Below are 14,146 nucleotides of genomic sequence, written 5' to 3'. Positions count from 1 at the left end.
AGACTAGATACTCTATTGATATGTTATACATAAGACTGGGATCCATTTATACCAGATATCCGATTCATGGCCAAAAAGCAGTAAACCAGAGTAAGGGCTAGACAAAGCTTTATGTGACACAATTGGAAGCAGTCTACACGCAAGAAGTCCAGAGTAGAAATCAATAATAGCAAGCAAATCACATATCTATTAGGAAGTAAGTTGAGTATCTGTCTACCTAAGTTCACTCGCTGGTCAATCACATCATACATTCACTGGCCACATATCAGATCACGACATGAGATCTTAGAAAATATGCGACTAGTAAAGTTTAAAGGTCGAAGAAGAGATAACTTTATGCCAACCTTAAAAATATTATATGAATTTTAAAAGAAGTTGATGGGAATTGGACGGAGATAAATAGAAGGTTGAAAGTAGAGTTTGTAATATGTAGCTGAAACAATCAATAAAGGCTGGTAATGTCACGAGAGTCTATTTATAGATCGTATTAGAACAAGGGCAACTGAATAAACCTCTTACATGAATACATAATACTTCAGGTTTCTTCAAGTTGATCACGAGAAGGCAGAACCTTGTATTTTCAGTTAAACTATTCTGCACGTCGTGTATATCGGAGAAAGTATTCGTCAGATTGACGCAGTGCTCACTGTTTACCCATAAAAGGAAGGATAGAGATCTATTTTTCCTGTCATAAGAGCATCTGATGAGAAGAGATCAACTAATTTATTTTCTTTACTTAGTACACTGCGCTTAAAACTTCAGAATTGTCCACTCGATGGTCTCATTATACACGAAAAATGTTTCGAAGGTTTCTACGATCCGATAAATGACTTTCTACTGTGCATCGATTAGTTGATAAAAACGATAAAATGGTTAAACTAGGAGAATATTTGTTGGTCACTTACCTGAAGAGATTTTTTAAACTTATTCGCCCACTTTTCCTGTGTTTTTGTTCAGTAGGAGGATTATTATTTGAAATGGAATGTGACGATGACTTTGAATCTTTGACTAAGACAGAATTATTTGAATGAATTTCTGGGCGAGATTTCGAATGAGCACGTTCAAGTTTATCAATTGTTTTGTAGACTGAAGGAGAAGAAGAGAATAAAATAGAACCTGTGGATTTTTCAGGTAAGGGATTGGAGTTTTTTGTTTTGCTGGAATTTTTATGCTGAGGATTATTAGACAACTTGTCACGAGTGCCGCTTTCACTACGCGGACGATGTGGTGGTATGGGGGGAGCAGAAGATGATGGGGAAGCATTCGTATCAAATGAATTATAGTATGCGGTAGTAGTATCAGCAGCAGTAGTAGTGGTAGTAGAAGTAGGGTAAAATGAACGATCTACGGCATGACGGAAACTAGTATTTTGCTTTCGATTTCTTAGAATTGGAGGTTGATCTAGCTGAGACTCGATGTCTATTTCCTCTGGATCTAAAAAAAAATAGGGATAAGAGGACAAGAAGTGAAGATTATAAAGAAAAGGTGAAAATTCCACACATATAAGTAAAATATGCGCAAAAACAACCAAATTATTTTTTTGAGTTAGAATCATGATCTTGAATTTTTTTAGGTCAACAAATATAACAGTGATCTAACAGTGATCGGTTCAAGATTTAAATGAAATACCATTGTACTTAATCGTCAACTCTGTTTGTTTTATAATAATGAAGACTCAGTAGTTACTGCTACTAGATCAATGAAACCAAATCAATTGTGCTTGGTTATACTCGGTCAGTAGGATATCCACCCTAGCTCTCAAACATACGAAAGGTGTGTTTCGAAGGCAAGGTGCACGAGTCATTTTATGTTTAATTTGCTCAAACATTTTATACTACTTATATTTGCTCACAGTAATTTAATAAAAAACCATGTAAAACATGCATATACATATCTTGTATGAAGGTTAAATGAAACATTTAAAAAAAAGTAGTAATTAGATAGCCACAGCAACCTCTTTACATAAACTAAGGAGGAGGGGGGAATGCAGTGTATAACAAAAAAAGTCACACAAATATATGCATCTTAACGAGATGAAAAGAATGAAACAAAACTCGAATTATGCGAAACTACGATGTTAGAGTGATAGACAAAAATAGTATTATAGTTAATTAGTTGACATGAAAAATATATTTTTTTTAAAGTTATTATAATTAACCAAACAGCACACCATAACTGAGTTACACAAACAAATACTAGAAACTATGCAGAAAAAACTCATTTATGTGCAACTACACATAAACATTAACCAACACAACATTAGTAACTATGATGTACAATTGAAGAATTGTAGGACATGTGTTTTCTAGTTTATTGATGTATCTAATCAGGTCATTTTATTTCTAGAAAGTATGAGAAAGACTTTAAAAAAATTTAGTACACTGTTGATCGAATATATTCAGAAGAAAACAAATGCGATATAATTAGATATAATAGAATATAGAATTCTAATGAAGCAAAATTAGCAGCAGTGGCCTAACCGTGAAAGTAATCGACTTTCAGTCAGTAAACCATAAGTTCGAACTCATTTCCAACTATTTCAATCTGAAGAAAAACTGAATAGCACTACTATCTCTATTTCTCTCTCCCTCCCTCTCTTTTACCGAGAGCCTGATTCAAAATCTCTACTTAGAAAAATAAGTTAAATTTAGATTTACGAAGACCTAATTGTATTATTATTACTTAACAAGTCATCGAAATCAGCATTCCCACACACCCAGACGCACACAGAAAAACATATTGCTTAGGACAACAATTGTTGATAACAAGGGTTGGTTATTTGGTTTCGATTGACTACGTTATTTATATCACACCCAAAGCTAGTTGTAATAAACTCATTCATCGAAAGCTACAAAACATTCATGTTTCATGATGAGCAAAATGTCTTTAAATCAATAGGTTAGTAAACAATGATTAAATGTCCCCAACTTCGTTTAATTGAATTCAGTGGAGTAACCATTACTGATACTCACTGTTTAAACATTGGCATACAGAACTAGATGTGTTTATATCAATTATACTTGTAATTAGATTTAGACTAACTCCACATTTCACTAACTTAATGATATGCCTCCAAATGCCCTGGTACGGCTGAGAGTGTGGAAAGTCAGTTCTCCTCCCCGTCCGAACGCTCTCACATGGTCACATGCATACAATCACTACCAGCGAAGTCCTACTCACTACATTCTCGCACCATGGATGTTGCTTACGAAATTAAGGGCACGAAAACCGAATGTCCGGAGCATTAACTGGGTTGGTGGATACGGAGAGTCCACATAGGGGAGTTGGAAAACCATCATTCCAAACCAATGGTACACATGGGCTCCAGTATCTTGAAGGAACAAATTGCGTGCGAATCTATTGTTGGTCACCGACTACCATGGGGACTGCGTCACCTGACGTTGCTCCACCGCCTTTTGGATCAGACCTTTAGATCGAAGGCTCTGGATGTGGCTCCCTCAGCAAACCACCTATTTCAGTTCGGGCACCCGGGCAGTATCATAGTCCATACACAAATTAAGTTCATCGTGGTGCCTTTTTGTACCAATGTTTATGTGTTTAAATAAATAGTTTAATGATATCATCATCACAAGAGATAATAATTTAAATAAACTTTAAGTACTGATATATCAGTGAACTGTAGTGTATACACACATGAACAGAGAACATATGACTAAATCAGAATTTTACCGTATTTATACATATAATGCAATATAACTAATTTAAACTATGCATTTGTAGTTATATGCGTTAAATGAAGATAGAAAATATAAAATCACAGGATATATCGATTAATCAGTGGAGAAAAATGAATACTAATGAGATGGTCTACATGAATCACTATCAGTAAATATACAACATAGAAAATGAGAAATAAACGTTTAATCAAGCAAAGTATATAAGTAGTATAGAAAGCAGTGGTAATAGTAGTATAAGTGGAGTGATTTAACTAACGTGATTAATCCAGGAAATGTTTAATTATAACAGATAATATATATAGAAACTCATTCATGCATGGAAATAAAATGGGAATGATAAGTATTGATTATTGTGTACAATCTACATGTTGTATGACAATGCTGAAAGTCAATCGACTGATTGTCATAGTATCAGCTTTAATACGTTTCGACTCAACCGTTCAAGCTATAAACATTATTTACATTCTTTGTAGATGTGTATCTCATCATGGACTAATCAAAGTTAAAATGGTATCATCGAAATCCGGGGAGCATAGTGTACAGCTGTTTCATTCCAATATACATGGAACTCGTCATGTAATGACACCAATTAATAACACCATCATATAAAAAAAAAAGAACACACCAGTTTTACATTGGATGACGGTGAGTTAACAAACAACGAATTACCGTCATATATATACATCTTCAACTTTTTAATTCATACAAAAATAAATCATTTAAGCTTTTATCAGATAGCATATTTATTATTTACATCTGATGGTAATCGTAAGCTTCCATGAATATCAAGAGAATATGGAAAATAGTGTGGTTCAAATTCTTTGAAATCTTCAAAAACTCGGAGAAATTCATCGTGTAACACTGAAATTTGATATCTTAATTTGTGAATAAATCCTAGAGAGAGTGTTTGAGTATCTATTATTATTATTATTATTATTCTAAGCACACGTGGGCTTCTTTACAGATATACCGGAATATATCAGAAAATTGAAAATCACCGTTGTACACAAAAACAGACTAAAAATACCAATGAATCAGCCATGCGATAACTACCCGATTAGGAATAATTTTAGAATAATGTGACAAATATTAATAGTTAATGGTTCAAATAAGAGTTTACAATAAACGGAAGATGAAAACATAATAGTCGAGTTACCTAGTGATTATGAAACAAGAGTACAAATAATAATAGCTCAATAAATAGATTCAAGAGTTTTCATTTCTTCAGTCTTACTTTGATGATAAAATAATTAAAGTATGATTTCACTCTTGCAAAAAAGAATACAAAGAATCACTTAAAAATCGACTTCTACTTCTACTATAATCAATGTGTGTTCAGGGTAAGTCACGTGTAATAAAGAAACCAGTGAACATATGAAAAAGGAGCTAACGCGAAGGATAAATCTTCACACTTTTTAATACAACAGAAGGATAAAATATAAATTCAATGTAAACTAGTGAAATTTAAGGCAGGCATGTGTATGTGTGTAACTTTTCTTACAAAACTTGCTTTAAGTAGAAAACTCGTGTGCTGCATAATAGTTCAATATTTCAAGATCATTAGTGCAAGAGATCTGTGGAGATTGTTCATTGGATATTTTACATTACGGATTGGCTTTAGTCAAACAATCATTACAAACCAAGAGATACTGACAATTATTTCTTCCCAACAGGGATTTATTAAGAGTGATCACGTACTACCTCCCCACAAAAGACTGCAATCAGGATCTTTAGATTTCGCGACTGGGGTTTGTATTTTAAACCAATGATGAGACCCAGTGTCTATTAATCACCAAAGACCTCATAATTCAACATTGCGTGTGTTGGTTGGAGAAGGTTAAACCGATTTCTGTTCTTCTGACTTCGTTGCAAAATGGCTACAGAAAAGAGACGTTAAAGATTGATGGTCTAAACTAAGCTTAATCCTTTTGCTTACGATATTCACAACCACATTTCCGAATCTTGTCTCATTTACTTCGATCAGAGTAGTCATGTAATTCTCACAGAACACAGAGAGTGACGTAGAAACTTGAGTACAAATTTTTTTTATAATACAGCTCCACTATAGCAGATAAAGAATGACCATGATGATCAAATCTATACCTGAGTGAGTTTATTTGTAAAGACAATAGCTTGCTCTTTTTGAATAGATTAGATTGTAAATGATATTACATACCTTGGAACTGGGATGATGAAATATGAACGATTACAGACTCCATTCACATGATAATCATACACAATTGTTCATTGGAAGTCTACAATCATCATAGCTCGTTTATTCCTGATTCGTAATTGATTTATATCGTTATACAGATTTAAAATACTAATCATCACAACACTAAATCTACACACATAAGCTAAATAAGTGACTACGTAATTTCCAATGTATGGTGAATAGTTATGATCTTATCCAATAGGCGATGAAAACCATGACAATAAGGAGGTTTGTAGGTTCAGAATTTCAAGTTTCAGAGAGCCATTAATATACACCTTTGACTACGACTAAAGTAGTGTGCATTAATTGATAAATTTCAGGAAAAGAATATAAATTCGAAGTAGATCAATAAATCTGTGTCAATAGCAAACGCGGTACAGTATTTTCCCAATATTTTAAGGAACCATAAATGTGATACATAAAAAAAGGCATATATCATATAAAAGTGCTACTTAGCCAATAGAAAATGAGATAAAACTAGCCAATCATAATTAGAAAACTAAAACGTTGACCTACAAAACTGATTGGCTAATATACTGCGAAAGAATTGAGAGTATATATGGTGCAAAACAATAAGGTTTAATGAACATACCTCCGAAAAAAAAGTTTATTAACAGTAATCTAGAAATTAATTATAACAAATAAACCATTCTTTGTTTGTATGAATAAAACTAGATTTTCATATACATTGTAGATATTTGTGAAAGAGATTTCTGAGATAAATGAATAATAATGATATTAATTATTTAATTTATTAGTTGAATTCATGAGTTAATTGAAACTAGACCACCATGGAAAACCTGGAAGCACTGAACAGCCGTTACGTCCTAGTACGGGGACTCCTCAGCAGTGTGCATCCGCGATCCCGCCTCGCGAGATTCGAACCCAGGGTCTATCGGTCTCGCGCGCAAACGCTTAATCTCTGGACCACAGAGTTGGCATTCAACGATGTTAACGTTTAACTTCAATCAATCCACGAAATTGCACCACCCCGTCCATCATTGTCTTCAGGGCGTGACTCGGTTGAACTCCACTGGTTATGGCTTCTCACTAGAACTCCTGGTTTTCCATGGTGGTCTAGTTTCAATTGACTCATGAATCCAACTATTAAATTACTATAATGCCCACAAAAACCCCTCTGATTATAATTATTCAATTATCATTAAATCATTACATTATTATAGCAAGTATTTTATTTGTAAATAAATTTAAACAAGTGAACAGTTATGGTCAAGTATTCTTTGATTTTGATTTGATTGATAAATAAGTAGAGATTGGTCTAATAGTAAAGTGTTCATCGCGGGATCTACATATCTATGGGTTCAAGATCTAGGGATGAGTCGTGATTGTTCATTACTTCTGATGATCCTTATTCAACAGCTCCCCAAGACTAATTAGTTTTCAGTAGTACTTCAATTGATGTCAATCAATGATAAGAACCACTTAAAAAGTACTTTTCTTATTTATTTTAAAAATGTAGTCGAATATCACACAATCAAACAGAATGAGAAAGGTGTTAAACAGTGAAACTAGGAAAACATTTGAAACTAACTGATCCATAAAATGGTAAAGAAAACAGATTATCCAAAAACCAGTCAATAGGACAATCATATCAAAAAGCTAAAAACAGTTGGTTTTTTGATGGAGTTTTGTTCTCTGAGCTGGGTGGTTTGGTCGTAAAGCTTTCATCGTTCTTCTGAACGAAATTATCAGCACAAACTTCAGGTAGGAGTTTAAACAATACTGCTGGAGATTTGTAGCTCAGGTGGTGTTTTTTCAAAAGGCGAACACTTCATTTCCACCTAAATTTTGTGCTAATAATTCCGTTCAGAAGAACGATGAAAGCTCCACGACCAAACCATCCAGCTCAAAGAAAAAAATCCATCAAAATCATCCACCTGAGCTACAAATCGTATCCACAGTTGGTTTTTACTCGATCTTCCAACAAAAATGCATGATATACCAATTAATGTTCTGATAGTGTGTAGTATTAGCTTAGAAGTTAGATCTCTTGATTTGTAACAGATGAATTGGAATTGTAAACTATGCTCCAAACGCTCTGACCTGGGTGATATGGTGGCATTACCAGCCGTAATACGCATAGGATGCATTAATCGGATTGCCGAGATACATTCTAAATTTACACAGTAACTGATTACACATTTGTCGAGTTCTTATCAGTCAAAGTATATATGATCGGAAGCTGGAAATTTATAAATTTAATGATAATTGCAAGTAGTTGGACCAAATATGAAAACTCGACATAGACAATTTTTCAGTCGTAGGATTATGGAAAAACAAGAGAATTAGCTTGAAAAAAGCCTATTCTATAGAACCATGGAAAAAAAGAACAGTAGGTTAAGCGTTCGCGTGCGAGACCGAAGGCCCTAGGCTCGAATCCCGCGAGCGGGATCGTGGATGCGCACTGCTGAGAAGTCCCACAATAGGACGAAACGGCCGTCCAGTGCTTCCAGGTTTCTAAAGGTAGTCTAACATCAATCGGTTCATGATCTCAATTAAAAACTTAATAATTTCCACAACCTCTATACTAGTAAAAAAAAGAATACGTGAAAACTTCGCAAAACAAAAAATTTGTCGAAACCATAAAAACAATAACAATAATAATGGTTATAATAAAAACTATTGTAGAATATTAGGGGTGAAAAAGATAGAAAAAACAGCCCATAAAGAAAGTGAGACGTTAAACAATAATTAAACTAATAAATTAAATCTATGTATCCATATGTATATGTGTACACACCTCAGTGTAGATTATTAGTACAAGCTAAAAAGATCAATAGCCCAACAACAACAACAAAAATAAATGAGGAAGTGAATAATAAAATCTTTTAGTGTTAGACAATGGCATTTTCATTGACTGGTTGACTAATTGACTACCGCTGTTTATCACCACAAGTAGAGACTTACAGAGATTTGGATTGGGAATTTTTCGAACCTAGTTTTAAATACATTCATAAATGTATAGGTGTAAAAATGTAGATAAACAAAAACAGAACAAACTAAGAAAAAGCATTAAAATAACTGGTTATATTTTTTTTAAGAGAATGAAATACATTCAATCCTGACGTGCGTAGCACAATATATTTGATATGTTCAGTTAGATTGACCGGTTGTTTGGTCAAAAATTGAAGATACAAAGAGTATAGTATTGAATCCTCCAAGCTAGATGGTTACATCATGGGGGTAGGGGCTAAATATATTGCCTAGAATGACAATGAAAGCTCCACAATTCTCAACTATTTAGCTTGGAGAAGTCAACAACAGCAAAATAATCCACTTGATCAACAAATCTCCATAACACATATATACACTTATCGATTGTTTAAAGAACCCCATCATATTAAAAGACTAATATTTGAATAAAGAATATTCTTTACAGATTCTACGATTCATATATCCAAATTAACAATCCAAAAAATGACCAGTTTAAGGGCAAAGTGCATCGTTTAAAGTTAAAGCATGTAAATTTAGGATTATCAGACAAAATAGAATAAAATTATAATTGTTGATATGACTCATATGGAATCAGCTTATATGGCCAAGATTGTATGGATAACCAAAGGTACACAAACCGGAGATCCCACTAAGACCAAGTTTAGATATGGATAACTCTCTTTATCATACTATAGCTAAATGACTGGCACCTTTTATTGAAACCTCTCGATGAAAAACTTATAAAACAATATTAAGGATGTATTCCGAATTGTTCACAAGATCAAAAATGCAAATACTTTGGGACTAAAGATGATGTCTTTGGATGTAACATCATTATTCACAAATCATTATATGTGAAATAATCTCAGCGATTGAAATCTAAATAATTCAAACGTTTCGTCCAGCTAATTTATCTGGACGAAATGCACCATAAAGGTAAATTTCAAGTTCAACGGAGAAATCTATAGACAAACGGATGAGGTTGTAATGAGTTCACCATTAGGCCATATACTAGCTAACATTTTTCTAGCCAAACTAGAAAATGGTCCACTTGAAAAGATTATTCAAAAATTCACATTTTACTGTCGATATGTGGATGATACATCACAGAAAGAGGTTCTTACGCAGTTTAATGAAGTACATCCAGCTATTGAGTTTACATCTGAAGAAGAGAGTGATGGTAGAATAGCCTTTTTGGACGTTCCCTTAACTAAGAGGGGGAATGGATCATTAAAAAGGAATTTAAGTAGAAAAAATACCTGGAAATGACAGTACACACACCTCCCTAGCTTTGTACAAAAGAAACCCGATCAAAACTCTTAGTTACCGAATACGTACTATATATTCTACGGATATAGGTGAAGAAGAGCTAATTACCTTAAGTAAGACTATTAGGGAGAACGAATACCGTAAAAATTTTGCACTTAAGTATATGATCACAAAGGTGAGAATAGGCGAAATATAAACGGTGAATAAAAAATCCCTGTTCATGCGCTTACAATTTAGAGATGCGATTAGCGAGATATTAACTCGGAGATTACGCAGAACAACCCAAAAATCTTTCAACGCCGGAGAACTACGATTAGTGTTTTCTACACGCCCAGTAGTGACACAGAGGTTAAAAGTTGAATTACCTGGAATGACCACCTCATTTTGTATTTATCAGTTCAACTGCTCCTGTGGAGCAAATTATATTGGTTGAAGTTTTAGGAATTTGCATTCTCGTGCTCGTGAACACCCAATGTGGCTAAGCAAAGGTCTGATGAAGAAAGTGAACAGCTCGATATTTGCCCATCTAGTAGAAACTGGTCATAGTGCCAGTATAAACCAATCAACATTAACAATTTTATTCTATTTTGTTTGACAATCCTAAGTTCACATGCTTTAACTTTAAACGATGCACCATGCCCTTAACCTGGCCGTTTTTCGGATTATTGGTTTGGATATATGAATGGTAGGACCTGAAGAGAATTCATCGGAAGAAATATTCTTTGTTTAAATATTGGACTTATTGATTCATTTATTAATTATAGATTTATGTTCTTGGCTTCGAACCACACTTTTAATGTGAGGTCTAGTGATATTATCTAGTTGGCCCAATCAAAGTAGGTGGAGTGGGGAGTCCGGATATGCAAAATAGTGTCTGAAGGTCGGATGCCATAACTACTGGGTCACCGCCTCACAATATACACAAAAATTGGATTTGATAATATCAGTTAGCCATTATAAAAAAAGATTTGGGACAAGAGTGTAGAACACTTCCAGTTGTCATACCTAACATCAATACAAACACAGAGAAAGGGAGGGAATTGACTAGCTGAGAAGCAAAGTATAGCAATAAACTTCAACTACAGTGAAAATCGAAACACGAGAAATACATTTTCAGAGTAAAAATACGACCGACGATTGGAATATTAGCAATGATACTGAACTCGATATTTTGAAGTAAAATAGAGAATGAATGCAACCATAACACTGACTACGTTTATCACATAAAATTCAACGCATCAAGTCAATACTGATTACGAGTAGTGCATAAGCCCAAATCAAGACGTATGTATCCTAGAACTGGTTCAAGAGAAGAGTCAATAACTTCATATGTGGATAAGATGTCTTGAGATGATCGTCTATAAATATTTTCCAGCCTACTTATGTTACAAGGACTTAGCGGTTACACTCCAAAACATCTATTGACGTAATACGACTACTCTTACAGACAACTGGCAAGAAGCAATAAAAATCTACACAGTGATTTTTAATTCACTGAAGATAACGACCATGGTCAGATGAAGACTGAAAACGAAATGTACTGAAGTGCAATTTAATTAATCCAACAAATTTCAGAAGTATAATGAAATCTCACTATAAGTGTCATCAAGTAACATTTAGATCCTGCTAGAGAAAAACAATCAATTCAGAACATTTTGAAGATGTGTTAACAATAGTTAAAATGATGATGTAGGAATGATTAAGAACGAAGTGTTGGTTTGGAATGATAAAAATAAAAGAAAATATTACAACAGATGGATGTATTCAATGATCACGGATGTAAATAAAAGTTTGAATCAAAATTAACTTTTCTGTTGAATGTTGGCACTTAAAAGAACAATAGCTAAAGAAACTGATGATTGATAATAGGTTTGACTGGATAATATGATGTGTAGTCGGATAATTGAATGTACTTATCGTCTTCAGTGATATAATGAAAAGTCTGAGTAACAAATACAAACACAATCAATACTTTCATTGCTTATGTAGAGTACGTATTAGTAAGGTTAAGTGGGAGAAAAAAATCAGTGAAAAAAACCCGACAGTCTAACAGTACTACCGCCGACAACTAAAGCCGAGGATAAACAATACTGTAAATGGACTTAGTGTATGTGGAATTCACATCCACACACACATCAACACATACGCACAAAGGTAAATAGCTTGAAAGAGACTACCTTGATTAGAATCAGCTTTTATATAATGAATGAGGCGAATATGCAAATCAGAATAAACGAAATAAACAGCCACACAATTCAATGGAAAGGAGCAAAATCGACAGATTTCAAACACCTTTTTGACTGAACACGGTAGTATTATTGACTAGGAGGGGACATAATTGATAAGCCACTTTACTACAATCAGCGGTAAATTGATACGGAAAAACTATTGTTTCAAACAAGCGATGCACATAGTTAAAACCTGTTAGTAGGGTGTATATTAGATTTTTACTAAGTAGTAGCCAAGTGACAATAAAGTAACAAGATTAACATCAAACTAAACCAAAGGCAAATACATAAAACGTTTTTCAGTAGGTCATTCATGATTCAATAAAACAGATATCAGATATGTTTTTTATAGAGTTATATAGACAATAAGGTAGTATTTTACTATTTGGATGTCTGCCCCCAAATGCCCTGATACGGCTGAGAGTGGAGAGAGTCAACTCTCCCACTCCAAATGCTCTCACATGGTCACGTGCATACAACCACTACCAGGGAAGCCCTACTCACTACATTCTCGCACCACGGGTGTTGTTTGCGAAATTAAGAGCATGAAAACCGAATGTTCGGAGCATTAACCGGGCTGATGGATACGGAGAGTCCACATAAGGGAGTTGGAAAACCATCATTCCAAACTAATGGTACACATGGGCTTCAATATCCTGAAGGAACAAATTGCGTATGAACCTATTGTTGTTCACCAACTACCACGGGGTCTGCTTCACCGCCTTTTGGATCAGATCATTAGGTCGAAGTTTCTGGGTGTGGCTCCCTCAGCAAACCACCTATTTCAGTTCGGGCACCCGGGCAGTATCACAGCCCACACACAAATCAAGTTCATCGTGTGGCGTATATCTATTCGGTGCCTCCTTGTACCAATGTTTATGTGTTTAAAAAAATAAATTTGGATGTTTATGCCTAATCTGTTATATCTTGAACATTGAGGAAACTGATATCCCCAAACAACAAACACAACGCTTATTAATTACTCATTACAGGGTCAGATACAACAAATTACAACTTATAGTTCTGAAAAAAATAATTCGAGTCAAATAACACGATTCAATGATTAAAGTCAAATTGAATGAAATTCAAGCGTGATTAACCTTAATAATCGAAAATTGAATTCCTAAATAAAATATTACTAAAAATCAGTCATTGGACTGTAAAGAAACTTAGTGTAAACAAAGTATGAATGATGATGTAATCACTGAGATGGAATACAACGAATTTAATAAATAATAAAGAATAAACATTAAATAATAATATGCATTCAATATTATACCTCGGTAAGATGTATTTGATAAAGATTGTGGAAGTACATTGCCTGATGGATGTAATGCTTTTAAAGGACCTGAGCTTGTACATGATGTTGAATTGTTAAATATTAGACCTCCTCCACCAATCGAGGAATATGAATCTACATTGGCAGCAACAGCGGCTAATCGAGCTTTATGCATTTTAAGTCGACGTGTTGTTGGCATAGTGGAATATTGTTTATCAACATCTAAATAAATATTATTATAACAAAAAAATTAGAAAATGGAGAACAAAAATTATCATTATCAAAAGTATTATTTTGAGTAGTATGCAACAACAAAAAATATTTTTTTGGAAAAAATAAATTATTTGTAAAGTACATGTTGAGGATACCAGATCCCCAGAAATCTCTTGGTAAACCTTTTATTTTTGTAATTTTATTTTGGAAGTTTGAATTTTCCGTTTTCACGCCAAAAGCGTACATTTTTACCTTCAGATTGTAATACCTACTTGGAAAGATCCTAAAT

General features: G+C 33.9%; 1 protein-coding gene across 3 annotated transcripts in view; it reads right to left on the bottom strand.

The window, feature by feature from the left end:
* PARD3B_1 (Partitioning defective 3 B) overlaps window positions 1-14,146 on the bottom strand; it is a 76,891-nt gene that overhangs the window by 6,102 nt on the left and 56,643 nt on the right. Inside the window, exons 13-15 of one of the 3 annotated variants that reach the window (XM_051216513.1) lie at window positions 13,645-13,866; window positions 8,842-8,869; window positions 906-1,434 (exon numbers count right to left, since the gene is read on the bottom strand). In XM_051216513.1, coding sequence (XP_051067105.1) covers window positions 1,362-1,434; window positions 8,842-8,869; window positions 13,645-13,866 — 323 coding nt within the window. In that variant the 3' untranslated portion in view covers window positions 906-1,361. Of the gene's footprint in view, window positions 1-905; window positions 13,867-14,146 lie in introns of all 3 variants that reach the window. The other 2 variants (XM_051216512.1, XM_051216514.1) reach the window with 2 other exon arrangements.

The sequence above is a fragment of the Schistosoma haematobium genome, chromosome 4, assembly GCF_000699445.3.
Source record: "Schistosoma haematobium chromosome 4, whole genome shotgun sequence".
In the NCBI taxonomy this organism is placed as follows: Eukaryota; Metazoa; Platyhelminthes; class Trematoda; order Strigeidida; family Schistosomatidae; genus Schistosoma; species Schistosoma haematobium.
The sequence above is the reverse complement of the archived record's forward strand: the minus strand, read 5'-3'. Positions and strand labels throughout refer to the sequence as shown.